General features: G+C 42.1%; 1 protein-coding gene across 1 annotated transcript in view; it reads right to left on the reverse strand.

Moving 5' to 3' along the window:
* LOC126195147 (cadherin-23-like) overlaps positions 1-18,221 on the reverse strand; it is a 460,891-nt gene that overhangs the window by 384,485 nt on the left and 58,185 nt on the right. Inside the window, exon 4 of the mRNA XM_049933652.1 lies at positions 13,648-13,889. Within this exon, the coding sequence (XP_049789609.1) occupies positions 13,648-13,889 (242 nt within the window). The remainder of the gene's footprint in view (positions 1-13,647; positions 13,890-18,221) is intronic.

The raw sequence follows: 18,221 nt of genomic DNA on the forward strand, positions 1-18,221 counted from the left end.
TGGAGCTACATGACGACTGTCTGTAAACATCACGTATTATTTATTCTTATTGCTTGCTTTTGTACAACCAATACATTCTTTCTAAATGATGAGTTACTCCTCTGTTTGTGTTATGAACTCTGTGGGAAAAGGTAGACGTTGTTCCGCTTACTACGTGTGCAAGACAGCATAAGGCATCGTCATACCCCTACCCACACCCGTCACCCCTTGACCGCTGCTAGACCAAAGCGCAAGTTCCTTTAGAGATTGCGCAACAACATAATTAAGAATCATTGTAATTAAGATACTGTAAATTGTAGCTTAAATGGTTCCGGTATGTATAAAAACAATAGACCCTGAGATTAATACTGATTATGTAATACTTCCCGTAAAAATCGATGCTTTTCCTAATGCTCGTGAGATATGATAGCTACCAACCGAAACATTTGATAGTAATTTTATTTTGTTATAATACCATCTCTCTGATGCCCTTGTTGTAATATTTGTATCATTTATCGACTGTTTCCTAAAAACATAAAATTTAGCAGGAATTAGTAAAAACATAGTACATCCCTTCCATCCCTTACAGACTAGTTAGCAATTAGAAATTTCAGTGACATTTTCTACCCGTAATTGCAGAAAGCTGTACCGAGTTTCAAGACAACTGTAATATTGTATAGTTCCGAAGGTTAGAGGTGGCAAGTTCAGAAGGACAAAGAACAATTTCCTTCGAAAATTTGTAGAGGCCGTAATTGTATAAATGGAGAACCCAAAGATTGCCAGTGTGCTCAGGAAACCTTTCTCTGTCATAGAATAAATTGGAAAGAATGACGGTTCAAATGCCTGTCCGGCGATCCATGATTTCGCTAAATCATTCCAGGTAAATGTGGGGATGGTTCCATCGAAAAGAGCAAAGCCGACTGCCGGCCGGGGTGGCCGAGCGGTTCTAGGCGCTACATCTCGAACCGCGCGACCGCTACGGTCGCAGGTTCGAATCCTGTCTCGGGCATGGATGTGTGTGATGTCATTAGGTTAGTTAGGTTTAAGTAGTTCTAAGTTCTAGGGGACTGATGACCTCAGTAGTTAAGTCCCATAGTGCTCAGAGCCATTTGAGCCCATTTTGAGCAAAGCCGACTACCTTCCAAACCTTTCGTAATCATAGCTTGTGCTCCGTCTCCAATGGCATCGCTGTGGACGGGACGTTAAACTCTAGTCTTCCTTCCTAATGACAAGAATATTTGAGGTCAGATATCGTGGTGTGTGCTTTTCGAGCACGGAGTGGGCGGTACTAGACTTTGAACATTTTATTTTGGTTGTTCCAATGTGATGCATGTACCTTTGTGAACTTATCATTTCTGAGCATGCATGCTGTTACAGCGTGATTACCTGTAAATACCACGTTAATGCAATAAATGCTGAAAATGATGTCCGTCAACCTCAATGCATTTGTCAATACGTGTAACGACATTCCTCTCAACAACGAGTAGTTCGCCTTCCGTAATGTTCGCACACGCACTGACAATGCGCTGACGTGTTCTCAGGCGTTGTCGGTAGACCACGATAGCAAATATCCTTCAACTTGCCCCACAGAAAGAAATCCGGGGACGTCAGATGGTGAATGTGCGGCCTGTCATGAAATATGCTATTCAATACCGCTTCAACCGTACGCGAGCTATGTGCCGGACATCCATCATGTTGGAAGTACATCGCCATTCTGTCATGCAGTAAAACATCTTGTATTAACATCAGTAGAACATTACGTAGGAAATCAGCATACATTGCACCATTTAGATTGCCATCGATAAAATGGGGGCCAAATATACTTCCTCCATAATGCCGCACCATACATTAACCCGCCAAGGTCGCTGATGTTCCACTTGTCGCAGCCATCGTGGATTTTCCGTTGCCCAAATGCCGGTTTACGTTACCGATGTTGGTGAATGACGCATCGTCGCTAAATAGAAAGCGTGCAAAAAATCTGTCATTGTCCCGTAATTTCTCTTGTGCACAGTGGCAGAACTGTACACGACGTTCAAAGTCGTCGCCATGCAATCCCTGGTGCATAGAAATATGGTACGGGTGCAATCGATGTTGATGTAGCATTATCAACACCGACGTTTTTGAGATTCCCGATTCTCGTGCAATTTGTCTGCTACTGATGTGGGGCTTAGTCGCGACAGCAGCTAAAACACCTACTTGGGCATCATCATTTGTTGCAGGTCGTGGTTGACGTTTCATATGTGGCTGAACACTTCCCGTTTCCTGGCGAACGGTCCTGTCACTTGGATTATGTCGTCCAGGATACCGAGCAGCATACATAGCACACGCCCGTTGGGCATTTTGATCACAATAGCCGTACATCAACACGATATCGACCTTTTCCGCAATTGATAAACGGTCCATTTTAACACGGATAAAGTATCACGAAGAAAATACCGGCCGCACTGGCGGAATGTTACGTGATACTACGTACTTATACGTTTGTGACTATTACAGCGCCATATATGACAAAGCGAAAAAAGTGGCCCAACTAAAACATTCATATTTCTTTACGTACTACACGAATATGTAATAAAAATGTGGGTTCCTATTTAAAAAAAAAAAAAAAACACGTTGATATCAATTTGAGCTATGGCAGCCCCATCTAGCGGGCCAACCATAGCGCCATCTGGTTTCCCCCTTAAAAAAAAGTGTTCAAATGTGTGTGAAATCTTATGGGACTTAACTGCTAAGGTCATCAGTCCCTAAGCTTACACATTACTTAACCTAAATTAGCCTAAGGACAAACACACACATCCATGCCCGAGGGAGGACTCAGCGGCACAGTCCATGACTGCAGCGCCTTCAAGCTAGACGAGTTTTGTTCTTTGTAGCTTTTTCGTTTGATGCTTATTTCGTGAGATATTTGGCCCAGTCACTATCAATGGATCAACCTGTATATTCGAATACTCAGCAAGTACAAATCGCTGAAGAGGCTATGCTTAGCTACTAAAAACCCAGAAATACTGAGGCGTCATGTTGCTTGATGTACTGGAAACGTTTGCTGCGCGGGGTTAGCCGAGCGGTCTAGGGCGCTGCAGTCATGGACTGTGCGGCTGTTCCCGGAGGAGGTTCGAGTCCAACCTCGGGCATGGATGTGTGTATTTGTCCTTAGGATAATTTAGGTTAAGTAGTGTGTAAGCTTAGGGAATGATGACCTTAGCAGTTAAGTCCCATAGGATTTCACACACATTTGAACTTTTTTTTTTGGGCAACGTTTGACAGTGTACGGCACAGTGGCTTGCTATACGTCCACAGCTCGTGGTCTAGTGGCTAGCGTTGCTGCCTCTGGATCACGGGGTCGCGGGTTCGATTACCGGCCGGGTTCTGGATTTTCTCTGCCCGGGGACCGGGTGTTTATGTTGTCGTCATCATTTCATCATCATCACTTGTCAAGTGTCTCAACTGAACTGTGGAAAATTCGGAACTTTGTACGGGCGCTGATGACCGCCAGTTGAGTGACCCCCACAATCCAAACATCATCAAGTCTTAGGAGTTGTCGGACCTCTTTTTGCCCGGCGTAGTGCAACAGTTTCATGTGGCATGCACTCAACAAGTCGTTGGAAGTCCCCTGCAGAAACACTGAGCCATGCCGCCTCTATAGCCGTCCATAATTGATCAGCTGTCGTCGGTGCAGGATCTCACGCACGAACTGACATCTCGATTACGTCCCATAAAAGTTCGATGGGACTCGTGTTGGGCGATCTAGGTGGCCAAATCATTCGGTCAAATTGTCCAGAAATGTTCTTCAAACCAATCGTGAACCACTGTGTGCCGGTGACATGCGTATTGTCATCCATAAGAGTTCCTGAAGAGGGGCAGCAGCCTTTTCAGTAGTTGCAGGGGCAACAGTCTGGATGATTGACTGATCTGGCCCTGTAACACTAACCAAAACGGCCTTTGCTGTTGTCGTACTGCGAACGGCTGAAAGCAAGGGGAAACTACAGCCGTAATTTTTCCCGAGGGCATGCAGCTTTACTGTATGATTAAATGATGATGGCGTCCTCTTGGGTAAAATATTCCGGAGGTAAAATAGTCCCCAATTCGGATCTCCGGGCAGCGCTACTCAAGAGGACGTCATTATTAGGAAAAAGAAAACTGGTGTTCTACGGATCGGAGCATGGGATGTCAGGTCCCTTAATCGGGCAGGTAGGTTAGAAAATTTAAAAGGGAATATAGTGGGAATTAGTGAAGTTCGGTGGCAGGAGGAACAAGACTTTTGGTCAGGTGAATACAGGGTTATAAATACAAAATCAAATAGGGGTAATGCAGGAGTTGGTTTAATAATGAATAAAAAATAGGAGTGCGGGTAAGCTACTACAAACAGCATAGTGAACGCATTATTGTGGCCAAGATAGACACGAGGCCCACGCCTACTGTAGTAGTACAAGTCTACATGCTAACTAGCTCTGCAGATGATGAAGAAATTGATGAAATGTATGATGAGATAAAAGAAATTATTCAGGTAGTGAAGGGAGACGAAAATTTAATAGTCATGGGTGACTGGAATTCGACAGTAGGAAAAGGAAGAGAAGGAAACGTAGTAGGTCAATTGGGGCTAAGAAATGAAAGAGGAAGCCGCCTGGTAGAATTCTGCGCAGAGCATAACTTAATCATAGCTAACACTTGGTTCAAGAATCATGATAGAAGGTTGTATACATGGAAGAAGCCTGGAGATACTAAAATGTTTGAGATAGATTATATAATGGTAAGACAGAGATTTAGGAACGAGATTTTAAATTGTAAGACATTTCCAGGGGCAGATGTGGACTCTGGTCACAATCTATTAGTTATGAACTGTAGATTAAAACTGAAGAAACTGCAAAAAGGTGGGAATTTAAGGAGATGGGACCTGGATAAACTGAAAGAACCAGAGGTTGTACAGAGTTTCAGGGAGAGCATAAGGGAACAATTGACAGGAATGGGGGAAAGAAATACAGTAGAAGAAGAATGGGTAGCTTTGAGGAATGAAATAGTGAAGGCAGCAGAGGATCAAGTAGGTAAAAAGACGAGGGCTAGTAACAATCCTTGCGTAACAGAAGAGATACTGAAATTAATTAATGAAAGGAGAAAATACAAAAATGCAGTAAGTGAAGCAGACAAAAAGGAATACAAACGTTTCAAAAATGAGATCGACAGGAAGTGCCAAATGGCTAAGCAGGGATGGCTAGAGGACAAATGTAAGGTTGTAGAGGCTTATCTCACGAGAGATAAGATAGATACTGCCTACAGGAAAACTAAAGAGACCTTTGGAGAAAAGAGAACCACTTGCATGGATATCAAGAGCTCTGTGGAAACCCAGTTCTAAGCAAAGAAGGGAAAGCAGAAAGGTGGAAGGAGTATATAGAGGGTCTATACAAAGGCGATGTACTTGAGGACAATATTATGGAAATGTAGATGGGAATGAAATGGGAGATATGATACTGCGTGAAGAGTTTGACAGAGCACGGAAAGACCTAAGTCGAAACAAGGCCCTGGGAGTAGACAACATTCCATTAGAACTACTGACAGCCTTGGGAGAGCCAGGCCTAACAAAACCCTATCATCTGGTGAGCAAGATGTATGAGACAGGCGAAATTCCCTCAGACTTCAAGAAGAATATAATAATTCCAATCACAAAGAAAGCAGGTGTTGACAGATGTGAAAATTACCGAACTATCAGTTTAATAAGTCACAGCTGCAAAATACTAACGCGAATTCTTTACAGACGAATGGAAAAACTGGTAGAAGCCGACCTCGGGGAAGATCAGTTTGGATTCCGTAGAATTGTTGGAACACGTGATGCAATACTGACCCTACGACTTATCTTAGAAGAAAGATTAAGGATAGGCAAACCTACGTTTTTAGCATTTGTAGACTTAGAGAAAGCTTTTGACAATGTTGACTGGAATACTCTCTTTCAAATTCTGAAGGTGGCAGAGGTAAAATACAGGGAACGAAAGGCTATTTACAATTTGTACGGAAACCAGATGGCAGTTATAAGAGTCGAAGGACATGAAAGGGAAGCAGTGGTTGGGAAGGGAGTGAGACAGGGTTGTAGCCTCTCCCCGATGCTATTCGATCTGTATATTGAGCAAGCAGTAAAGGAAACAAAAGGAAAGTTCACAGTAGGTATTAAAATCCATGGAGAAGAAATAAGATCTTTGTGGTTTGCCGATGACATTGTAATTCTGTTGCAGACAGCAAAGAACTTGGAAGAGCAGTTGACCGGAATGGACAGTGTCTTGAAAGGAGGATATAAGATGAACATCAACAAAAGCAAAACGAAGATAATGGAGTGTAGTCGAATTAAGTCAGGTGATGATGAAGGAATTAGAGTAGGAAATGAGACACTTGAAGTAGTAGATGAGTTTTACTATTTGGCGAGCAAATTAACTGATGATGGTCGAAGCAGAGAGGATATAAAATGTAGACTGGCGACGGGAAGGAAAGAGTTTCTGAAGAGGAAAAATTTGTTAACATCGAGTATAGATTTAAATGTTAGGAAGTCTTTTCTGAAAGTATTTGTATGGAGTGTAGCCATGTATGGAAGTGAAACGTGGACGATAAATAGTTTAGACAAGAAGAGAACAGAAGCTTTCGAAATGTGGTGCTACAGAAGAAAGCTGAAGATTAGATGGGTAGATCACATAACTAATTAGGAGGTATTGAATAGAATTGTGAAGAAGAGGAGTTTGTGGCACAACTTGACTAGAAGAAGGGATCGGTTGGTAGGACATGTTCTGAGGCATCAAGGGATCACCAATTTGGTACTGGATGGCAGCGTGGAGCGTAAAAATCGTAGAGGGAGGCCATGAGATGAATACACTAAGCAGATTCAGAAGGATGTAGGCTGCAGTATGTACTGGCAGATGAAGAAGCTTGCACAGGATAGAGTAGCATGGAGAGCTGCATCAAACCAGTCTCAGACTGAAGACCACAACAACAACAAAAGTTGCATCGTTGTTCAGAAACATGAAGTTCACGAATGGCTGCAAATGGTGTCCACGTAGCTGATGATCTCCATTTGTAGCCAATGATCGGTTTAACTGGACAAGACGACCGAGCCCGTTCCACGTAAACACAGCCCACACCTTATGGAGCTACCTCTAGCTTGCTCAGTGCCTTGTTGACGAGCTGCGCCCGTGGCTTCGTGGGTCTGCGTCACACTCGAAACCCATCATCAGTTCCTACCAAGTTGAATCGGTACTTATCAGACCAGGCCACGGTTTTCCAGTCGGCTAGGGTCCAATCGATACGGTCACGAGCCCAGCAGAGGCGATGCAGGCGATGTGGTGTTAGCAAAGGCATTCTGCTGTCATAGCCCACTGAAGTCAGATTTCGCCCCACTGTCCTAACGTATACGTGCGTCGTACGTCCCACATTTATTTCCGCGGTTATTTCTAGCAGCGTTGCTCGTCTGTTAATAGCGACAACTCTACGGAAAAGCCGCTTCTCACGGTCGTTAAGTGAAGACCGTCTACCAGTGCGTTGCCAGTAGTGAGAGATAATGGATGAAATTTGGTATTCCGGCACACTTTTGACACTGTGGGTCTCGGAAAACTGATTTCTCTAACGATTTCCGAAATGGGATGTCGCTTGCGTCTAGCTCCAACCAGCACACCGCGTTCAAAGTCTGTTTATTCCCGAAGCCCGGCCATATCACTCCGGACAGCTTTCCACAGCAATCACCGGAGCACAAATGACGGCTCCGCCATCGAACTGCCCTTTTATGCTTATATCTGTGTACGCGGTAGTACTGCCATCTGTATATGTGCATATCACTATCCCATGACTTGTCACCTGAGTGTACAAACTGTTCATCCAGGGTCCTCCACCATGTTACCTGCGGTTCATCTCCAGCTATCTACCACACTGTCGTCACCCTTGCAGGAACTGGAATACCAATGGAAAGCCGCGCGGAGTGGCCGCGCGGTTAGAGGCGTCATGTCACTGACTGGGAGGCCCCTCCCGCCGGATGTTCGAGTCCTCCATTTGGCATGTGTGTGTGTGTGTGTGTGTTGTTCTTAGCATAAGTTAGCTCAAGTAGTGTGTAAGTCTAGGGACCGATGACCTAAGCAGTTTGGTTCCTTAGAAATTCACGCACATTTGAACCAATGACAAGAGACATTCCGGATGGGGTAGGGAGGGAAGTGTACTCTTCCCTACCCTATACATTGCTTACCGCTGACTCCAACGTCAGCAGTCTGCAGCTCATGGTCCCGCGATCGCGTTCTCGCTTCCCAAGCACGGGGTCCCGGGTTCGCTTCCCGGCGGGGTCAGGGATTTTCACCTGCCTCGAGATGACTGGGTATTTGTGTTGTTGTCCTCATCATTTTATCGTAGTTCATGCAAGTGGAGAGGCTGGACGAAGAAGAGGTTGGGATTTTGTACGGGCGCTGATAACCGCACAGCTGAGCGCTCCACAATCTAATCATCATCATCATCCGACGTCAGCGAAGAAATGTATGCCGAAGATAGGCTCTCATCATCAGGAGCCCCATCCAGCCGCAATTCACGACCAGTTTCAGCAAGCAAGTTGCGGTTTACAGCGATGTGCTGCAGACAGGCGCATTGAATTTAATGCTGTGAGGAGCCAATGGATGGTTTCTACTAGGAGACTCCCATCAGACGTTGCTCCTCCTGAACTGTTCGCTAGTGGACACCATGCACTCAGTCAGCAAAATACCTTACGGTTATCCTCGACAGTAACGTGGAAGGACCAAGTCTCAGAAGTTCATAAGAACACATCTTGCGCGTTGGAGTGTTACATCTTCATAATGATCAGAACTCGACGTGGTCGATTAACGGCGGTCCACACATTTACCGCATGAGTCGCCAGTTGTGGACTATGCGTGTGAAGGCTGGAGAAATCCTGCTCCCTCCCTACAGCGCCTCCAAAACTTCTTCAGCGTTTGTTCCATGTACCAGGCAGCAGTACCTACGTGAAGCTGTAGTTGCATATGCTAAACTTATTGATGCGCAATACTGACAATGACTAGATTGAAATTTACTTGCATTTCTGGTGCTATATTTTAAACTTGTCTAATATACCTGTCAAATACTTGGAAAGCAACAGCGTAACGACTTTGGAAGTGCATAACAGCGTGGATAATCTTAAAAACAGACTAGCAAAGAGAAAACATGATCTCTTTTTTTAAACATGAAATAGGAAAAAAATTATACTCTTGTCATCACCTGAACTAATAAAATTCATACTAAATTTTCATTATTTGTTGATAAATCCTAACAATACATAAATTAATGGTTTGATTTTAGTGACACAAACTGATAGTTTACACTGAGCAAGATTAATTTGAAATGCAATGTTGACTTTGATCATTTTCATAACAAAGCTGAAAATTAAAGTTTCAAAAACTCAGTCTAAATATGGATGATCTTTATAACAAAATTGCATTGATAAACAAATTATATAACCAAATGCATATTTCTGTAAATTTTTCAGGATTATCCACTGTAGAAAACGACAGCAAATATTTAACAAGGCAAATGATGGTTCTACAAATTTATACAAATTAATTTATTATCTGTTGTCGATTCCCACCACTTCAACATTCACAGAGAGAGTTTTGTCTGTAATAAATATTAAGTGGCGGGGTGAAAGAAACAAATTGTCTCTGAATTCGGTAAATGAACTAGGCCCAAAGCAGAAACAAAGTTTTGAGAAAAACAGATGTTCGTCAAAATTAAATTTGTAGGAAAATCACAAGTCTCATAAGTTTGGCATGTTTTTTAACGAGGTCTCAACGTCCTAAATTTCCTACGACAAAATAATATACATGTTTTATATTAGGGGCTTTATATTATAAAATTTAAATTAATATTTAAAATCATTATTGTTAATTTTAATTTACAAAATTTTCATACGTAGGCTTGTGACAATACAGTCTTCTTGACATTTATCAGTTTTGTAATGAATGCGAAACTAAAAATCAGAACACAAAGAACACTTACTAAATGCAACACAGACACACACACACACAGTACAGTGACGTATTCCAACACTTGACGGTCCTCATTGCCATCACTTACATTAAGCACATTCTGTGACTTGAGTTTCAAATAAAACTGTCTGTCCTCTTCAGGTCTGAAATCAAGTAGTTTTGTTAAATACTTGTGTTTCAGGATACAGTTATGAGGATGTTATGTACAGTTATACGGTTGAAGCTGAAAATCATAGGATATCTGAGAGTGTTCTAAATATTTGACAAGGTGAAGGCACTGTTTAAACTGGTACATCGTATGACTGGGTGAAGATATAGAGATGTGAAAAGAAAATCAGGGTGCATCTTGTTCATAGATTTCAAGGAGTGGTAAAATTTGGGATGAGACAAGTTCATGCGACGCTTGCATAGATGAAAGTGTTGTCTGTCCGGATGATGGATGTGAAATATATTCCTCATTTTTAGTCGGTTAGTGATTTTAGTCTGATGTGGGCTCTTTCGGTTGGTTATTAGATAAGGTTTGCAAAGTTTATCGAGCGCTACTCTTAGATATTTTGTTGTTTTGAATAGATAGACGGTATGGTTGAATGTTGTTAGATAAAGGTTTCAGCGGCATGAGCTTTTGCATGACTGATGGATGAGTTACGTTAGGAGAGGACACTGTTGAGATTGCGCTGAGGGTATCGAGAGAATGATTGGAGAGGTTTTAAACTTTCTCGTGAGGTAGAGTGTAAATACTGGAAGTTTAGTGTTAAGGGAGCAACTGATGTGCCTTGGCTAGTAGATATATGGAGCCTTGGTGAGGTCAGAGTTAGGATTGTCATTGAGGACGGATGTACCGTGAAGACAAGAAGCGAAATGTTTGGCTTTAGTTTTATTGTGAAGATGGACTTATTTGTATACTTATATGGATATGGTGTCTGTTCTTTCGGACATGACACCATTGACGACCTGCAGCCGCCTAGAACGAAATTAAAATTATATTAATACCGTCAGCTGCCGACGGGCTTCGATATATATCAACGGGGACAGCTGAAAATTTGTGCTCCGACCGGGACTCGAACCCGGGATCTCCTACTTACATGGCAGACGCTCTGTCCATCTGAGCAATCGAGGGCACAGAGGATAGCCCGACTGCAGGGATTATCTCGCGCAAGCCTCCCGTGAGACCCACATTCTCACCTTGTATGTCCACACACTACATTCGTAGTGTCCCACCCCAACACACTCATTACTCGTGTAAGACATTCTTACCAGATCCCGTAAGAGTTCGGGAATGTGTGAGCATCCGCACAGAAGAAGGAGGTCATGGCCGGTATTGCCAGAACTGGTATACTTATATGGATATGGTGTCTGTTCTTTGCGTGCAACTCATTCCACGCAACGAGTGGCGCAACCCAGGGTCGTCGTGTAAGCTAGGCTTTGCATGCGTCGCGACAGAGGAACCACAGAATCGTTTGTTTTCAGTTAGAGGTTGGCTTTTCTACACTAATTCACGATGTCAGTAGAACTCGACACGCGATAAGGCAAGGGAATTGGTGCTCACATGTACTTTACTGGGTCTTTTCTTTAATGTGTTGACTAATTCAGGAACCACTGGGGTTTACGTAGACTTGTCTAATTCTATCATTTGAAACGTGTATGTACTCGGTAGCAGCGATGGTGAGGCATGATAAAATCTTTGATCAGAGTTCCTAGTCTGCGCTTGACCGCGCGAGAGGGCAGTTCAGTTGCGAGGCAGTAGCGCGAGAGTTCAGTTCAGTTGCGAGTTAGCTGTTGGAGAGTAGTAGCGCGTCTGAGATGACGTAGTTGCGGTCTAGTTGCGAGAGAGTCGCAGTTGTGTGTGAGGAGTCGGCGGGCGTCGACATGGCACACTGGTCAAGATTCAGGACGAGGTATATTATGTTTTATAAGGTAATGAAGCAGCATTGCGCTCAGCTAATAATGTAAATTAACTGTAACTAATTTGTGCAAGAATCGCCCCAATAATAATTTTGTTTTCAAAGCAATTTTTTAACAAAGAATCATTTAATGAAAGAAATATTTCCTTTGCTATTCCTTAAAGAAAAGTTTCCCTTAAATTCAAAATTTTTAATGACAATGACAATTAAATAAAATTTAGCAATCTGACCCAAGTATAAGTTCCTCACAAAAAAAACATGAAAGTCAATTCAGTGATAATAAAATCTCAGTGACAATGAAAATGCAAATAGACCGAAATGTCGATCTTAGGCCCTGTTCACTAATTAAACTGAAATTATTACCTTAGTAAAACTGCATCTGCTATTATTTTTCGCCACAGCTTGGAGGAAATTCATTGCAAAAATTTTGAATTTAAGGGAAACTTTTCTTTAAGGAATAGCAAAGGAAATATTTCTTTCATTAAACGATTCTTTGTTAAAATATTGGTTTGAAAACAAATTATTATTGGGGCGATTCTTGCTCAAATTAGTTACAGTTAATTTACATTATTAGCTGAGCGCAATGCTGCTTCATTACCTTATTTAAAAATAATATACCTTCTCCTGAATCTTGACCAGTGTGCCATGTCGACGCCCGCCGACTCACACACAACTGCGACTCTCTCGCAACTAGACCGCAACTACGTCATCTCAGACGCGCTACTACTCTCCAACAGCTAACTCGCAACTGAACTGAACTCTCGCGCTACTGCCTCGCAACTGAACTGCCCTCTCGCGCGGTCAAGCGCAGACTAGGAACTCTGGTCAAAGATTTTATCATGCCTCACCATCGCTGCTACCGAGTACATACACGTTTCACATTTCATTTCTAATTCCATCCATCTGTGCCAAGGTATTATTGTGTATGATTAATGAGTGATTTTAGCCTTTGTGCACTTCATAATTATTTATTCTGCATATTCAGTGATTCCTATCATTTTCATTCATATCACAGTAATAAACAAGATTTCATTGTGACCTTTCGTTTGGTTCCACAGTTTGACGAAACCGTATACGTACGTGAGCTACAGCATTCATAGTTCACGTTTTATAGGACCGAACGTTGAAATTCGGATGTTCAATAGTTTCTGTTGTGCTACTTTTTCTTAATATTTCACATGATCCTGTAGGAGCCGCCTGTTCACTGTATAGACCAGCAGGTTCAGAAGTTGTTAGCATCTCAGTGGCAAGCTAAATGCACTAACGTAGCTTCATGGTATGCAATGAAATATATTTATAATTTTGGCTTGCTTTGTAGATCGAAAACCAGTTCATTATAAAAGATAATTATGTGTAATTGTTACTTAAGGCATTTGATGTCCGATTTTCGAATACACCAGAAAGTTAACACCTCTTGAATGAGCTTTGGAGTTCGCCTACTATGCATCCTTTTTCTTTAAAGTAATAAACAAAAGCTACCAATGAGCTGTCAGGCTCAAACTTTGAAACTAAAACTGGTGACTAATGTGACTCTAGTTCTGTTCCAACAATATTTAAATAACAAGTGAATGTTTCTATCAGCATGTTAACGTTATATCTAGCTGATATGCAAGCAACAGAATGTATTATTTATTGTCACATGAGTATCTAGAAGGAAATATGCAATATTTGACGTCAAAACACTGTTTTTTTACCGAATATTCAAGAATTAGTCCATATTTAAGTCCAAATTTGGAGTTAATAAACACTACTGCAATGAGAAGTTGATCTTTCAGAATACTTACTTCGACCTTGCAGGATCGTTCTTGGTTGATGAACTGAGGAGGATTGTCATTGATATTCACCAGGTTGACCGTGACCGAATTTTTTTCATCACCTATCTGGACATTCCAGTCGAACTGTTTCGTGCCACCATTGTCATAGTCACAGGATCCCGTCACCGCCATGGTATACATATTATCAGCGTCCGACCAGGCATACACTATTTTCAGGTCCGTCTCCGCTGAGCTTTTCGGCATTGTAGTCCCTGCGGAAAGAAACTAGTTAAATGAGATTCATTATCATATGTTATTCCGAATGTATTCCTTCCGATTATACTAGAAACATAGTCCTCTAAAATAAGTACAATCAGAAAGAGTCGATACGTTATTTAGATCGTCAGCCCTGAGCCTACGCTACAGCGAATTTTCAAGAATGTGATACATGTCTAGAAAAGAAATATTTGGCTAAAAATCTCTGGGCACCTACTGCAGTTCACTCCAAAGAAAGCGACAGCAAGTTTAGAATTTAACGAGATTATTAGAGACGGAGGGGTTTCGGAACGGACATTACGGACAACTAAGTGGCCGTGTTTTCTCTCGAAGGACCAGCATGCACCTTATACAATTTAGAAAAGCCATTTAAGTCAGATGCCAGGCATGGATACGTATCGTGCTCCTAATAATGTGAGTCCAGTGCCTCAACCATAGCGCCACCTTGAGAAGAAAACCTTGAGACGAAATTTTCTTTGAATGTTAAATTTATATATACGTAAAAGTGACCTGCATATGTTACGGAATTTAAGTTCTGTGTCCACACAAATTAATATCGATGATAAAATCAGTCGGTCAGAGAGAGACATCTGAAGGACAGTGAAGTCGAGAGAGAGTAATGGCGCTCATTGTGTTGGTTGGTGGCACGATGCACGTCATGCACAAGAGGGTGTGCGGCGTATACAGTAAGCGTACACATTTGAAAGTGAGTGAGTCGAAAGACGAGTAAAGGAGTCTTAGGCGGCTGGTGGTAACTTGTTGCGTGAGAGAGATACGTAAAGTTGCTATAGTGAACGTTAAAAAAATTTATCATCTGTGTGGAATGTGATTTAACCTGAGTATGTACTGGTGAAATTCAAAGGGTAACGTATGAAAGGACCTGCTGAAGAGTGTGTGTATTCGATGTACTACTATTAAAGAAGAAAGGATGTTATTTGAAAGGTCACTTATATGACTGGTGTTGTGGAAGGAAGAACATATGTTAGTGGTTAACTATCAGGGCGTAGTATGGCGAATTCATTGTAATTCATAATCAGTAAACGATTGCCCATTTTATTATAATAAAAAACTGAATGTGAGATCTGCACGATGTATGAATTTAATACCCAACATCGTGAAACGAACTGTACTACATAAAACTGAATTTCAGAAAGTGAAAAATTACAGTGATTCATCACTCATTTATCAGCCACCCATAATTTAACAGTGAATTTTGTGATCGGAAAAGCCAGACATTGCTACTGGCTGGAGCAGCATCCTCAACACCTATATACGTCATCAGGCACGGAAAATTTCCATGCTTACCTCTTTGGTCACTAAAAACATCATCATTTTCTTTGGCCTTTTGTCCTGCTTCAATGCGAGGTCGGCCCTGTTACTATGGATTTGGTGGTGTTAGTTGCTGAGGATGGCCGGATGCCCTTCATGACGCGACCTGAACACTCCAAGATGGAATTAATGTACCCCAGCTGTCTGCGTCTAGTGTAAGCCATGAAATACTGCGAACGCGTTCAGATGTCTGCGAGTCGTGTACCTGAGGCGGAACGTGGGGACTAGCCCGATGTTCACGTAGCGGGACGTGGGAAACCACCTAAAAATCGCATCCAGGCCGGCCGGCATACCGGCCCTCGTCATTAATTCGCCTGGCGGATTCGATCCAGGGCCGTCGCGCCTAGCCGAGTTCAGGAAGCAGGGCGTTAGCGCGCTCGGCTACCCTGGCAGGTTTTGGTCACGAAAAACATTGACAGTTAATAGAAACGAACCAAGTAAAGTATCTCATGTGTACATTCAGAATATAGGAAGTATTTGCATACTTAGTTAAAAGCTTCCTTCTCTTGCTTAACTAAACAAGCTAATTATTTACAATCATTCTCGCAAGCGAAATTACACAAACATTTGATAGATTTACTTGATCATTCCGGAGCACGTATGTTTCATTCAAACTTTAGAAATTTTAAATATTCTTGTAGTTGGCTGTCAGTTAAAGAGAACCTTTTTATTACCCAATAAAAATCTCGCTAATTATGTGTAGCATTACAATTTTACTAATGTAAGACAAATTGATTATATATTTCTTTTAATTTACATGTGCCAGTGTTGTGTATTTAGAGGAATTTTGTGTGTATTGTGGAATCAATTTTACAAGGAAATAAAGACTGGCAGGAGGCGAACATTGGTAAGGGAGGAAAAAACTGTTATAACCCAGCTCTGTCATTCCAGACATGCAGCTAGAAGTCTGTAGAGCATGATATTGCTCCTGTTACAGTGTTTACTTTTCGGAGAAGTATTTACATCAAGTTCAGCTTCATACAATCACGTAGCTCATCAGCTTTCGCTGTCGCCACAACTCACCAAAGCAAACACCGTTCGTCAGACATAGGCGTCTTCCACACCGCGCAAACGTTGCCGCTTACATCTCCACGAAACACTTCCTGTAGCTCTGTAGTCCAACGACAGCGCTGACTACATCACCGTATGCGACATTACTGATTCGTTCTTGCGGTCAGTGGCTCCTGCATGACAGCATGGAAGTTAGCGCCTATAGTCGGATCGTTACGTCATTGACCATTGTATCTAAGCAGAATCAGTCTTGTTCAGCGATTAACAAGAAGACTTTTTTTTCTATGTGTAGGTCCATAGATCTTAGCGAATACCTTCTCTGTCTACAAGGTAGTAGATGCGATTTATCAGCCCCACTTGGAGGGTTTCAAAAGCTCTGCTGCACTGATGACTTTCATCATCGCTTTCGATACTGATAAGGGTCTCACGATAACCTTGGCAAGAGTGCCCACGAACATCACACCACACTAATGCAGCTCTCTCTAGATTGTAATGTCTTACTGGAAAAATAAAGGATAGATGGAGTTACTAGAGAAGATTTTAGGAGCAGAAGAAGGAAAATGGATGAAGAGAAATAAAGATATTTACAGACAGACAGTGAAGGTAACACAGTCGATACAAAGGAGATTATAAAACGGATGACGAAATAAAAAGTTCCAAATCATTGGAATGAAATTTTGAATCAAAGGTATTTTTCGAACTGAGTGCTTCCATTAAAAAAAGGATAATAGCCAACAATATTTAGTCAGAAGATAAAGTTGACAAAAGTAGAACCAAAGTTAAATAATTGAAGAGTGGAAAAGTCAAACGATCCAAGTGCCGTTTTTCCACAAAACGCATTGTCAATGCTGTTGTGTTCCCGGTATGCTGTTGCATGATCCTAGCCTTGTTCCAAGTGCAAATCAAGGAGAAAATGTTTCAAACATTCATTACTAGATTAGCTTGATCTTTGTGTGAAACAGTGCCTACCCCTGGTTTTCCAAGTGTTATTCAAGGTTTCCTCCATTTAGTCTGGGATTGCTTTTAGAGATAACACACAAGCTTCGAGTGAGAGGTCACAGCTTTTTAAGCGACGACTGAGACTTTGTAAATACAGAGAAACGAAGTTCCGGAAGACTTACACAAAGTCAGCTAATGCTACGAACACATTCCACGTAATTCCAAAGCATACAGTCCAGACTGCTTTCATCGTAAAGATGCTGCTGAAATACTTGTGTCAAAACTGTTTAAATGTGTGTGAATTCCTAAGAGACCAAACTGGTCGGTCCCTAGACTTACAGCCGGCCGAAGTGGCCGCGCGGTTCTGGCGCTGCAGTCTGGAACCGCGAGACCGCTACGGTCGCAGGTTCGAATCCTGCCTCGGGCATGGATGTGTGTGATGTCCTTAGGTTAGTTAGGTTTAACTAGTTCTAAGTTCTAGGGGACTAATGACCTCAGCAGTTGAGTCCCATAGTGCTCAGAGCCATTTGAACCATTTGAACCTAGACTTACACACTACTTTTAAACGAACTTCATCTAACTTCTGCTAAGAACAACACACCCATGTCCGAGGGAGGACTCGAACCTCTGTCGGGAGGGGCCGCACAATCCGTGACATGGCGCCTCAAACCGCGCGGCCACTCCGCGCGGCGCTAGTGTCAATGCAAGCATGTAAGATCTCGAAATACAGTATGATTAAAGCATCTAAAAAGCTATTAAAGTTCTTACTCTGAAAGAGAAGTTCGGAAAAAGCAAATGTATTGTAAACAAAAAAGACCACGACTGATGTATGCTTTGCCGTACTTCATGTGAAAGATCGGGCATGTTCATTATTTGCAAATTAGAAATACTCGCTGACAATGTTGCCACGTCTTCCTCAACAGTACACCGAGCTCTACAGTAAACTTTGCAACATCTGATCCCAAGAATGGAGTTGTGTAAGTAAATGAAATCAATATGAGAGATTTTATTCCTTGAATTTCATTTTGTTATTCTCCTACAAAAAATTA

This window comes from Schistocerca nitens, chromosome 7 (assembly GCF_023898315.1).
Source record: "Schistocerca nitens isolate TAMUIC-IGC-003100 chromosome 7, iqSchNite1.1, whole genome shotgun sequence".
In the NCBI taxonomy this organism is placed as follows: Eukaryota; Metazoa; Arthropoda; class Insecta; order Orthoptera; family Acrididae; genus Schistocerca; species Schistocerca nitens.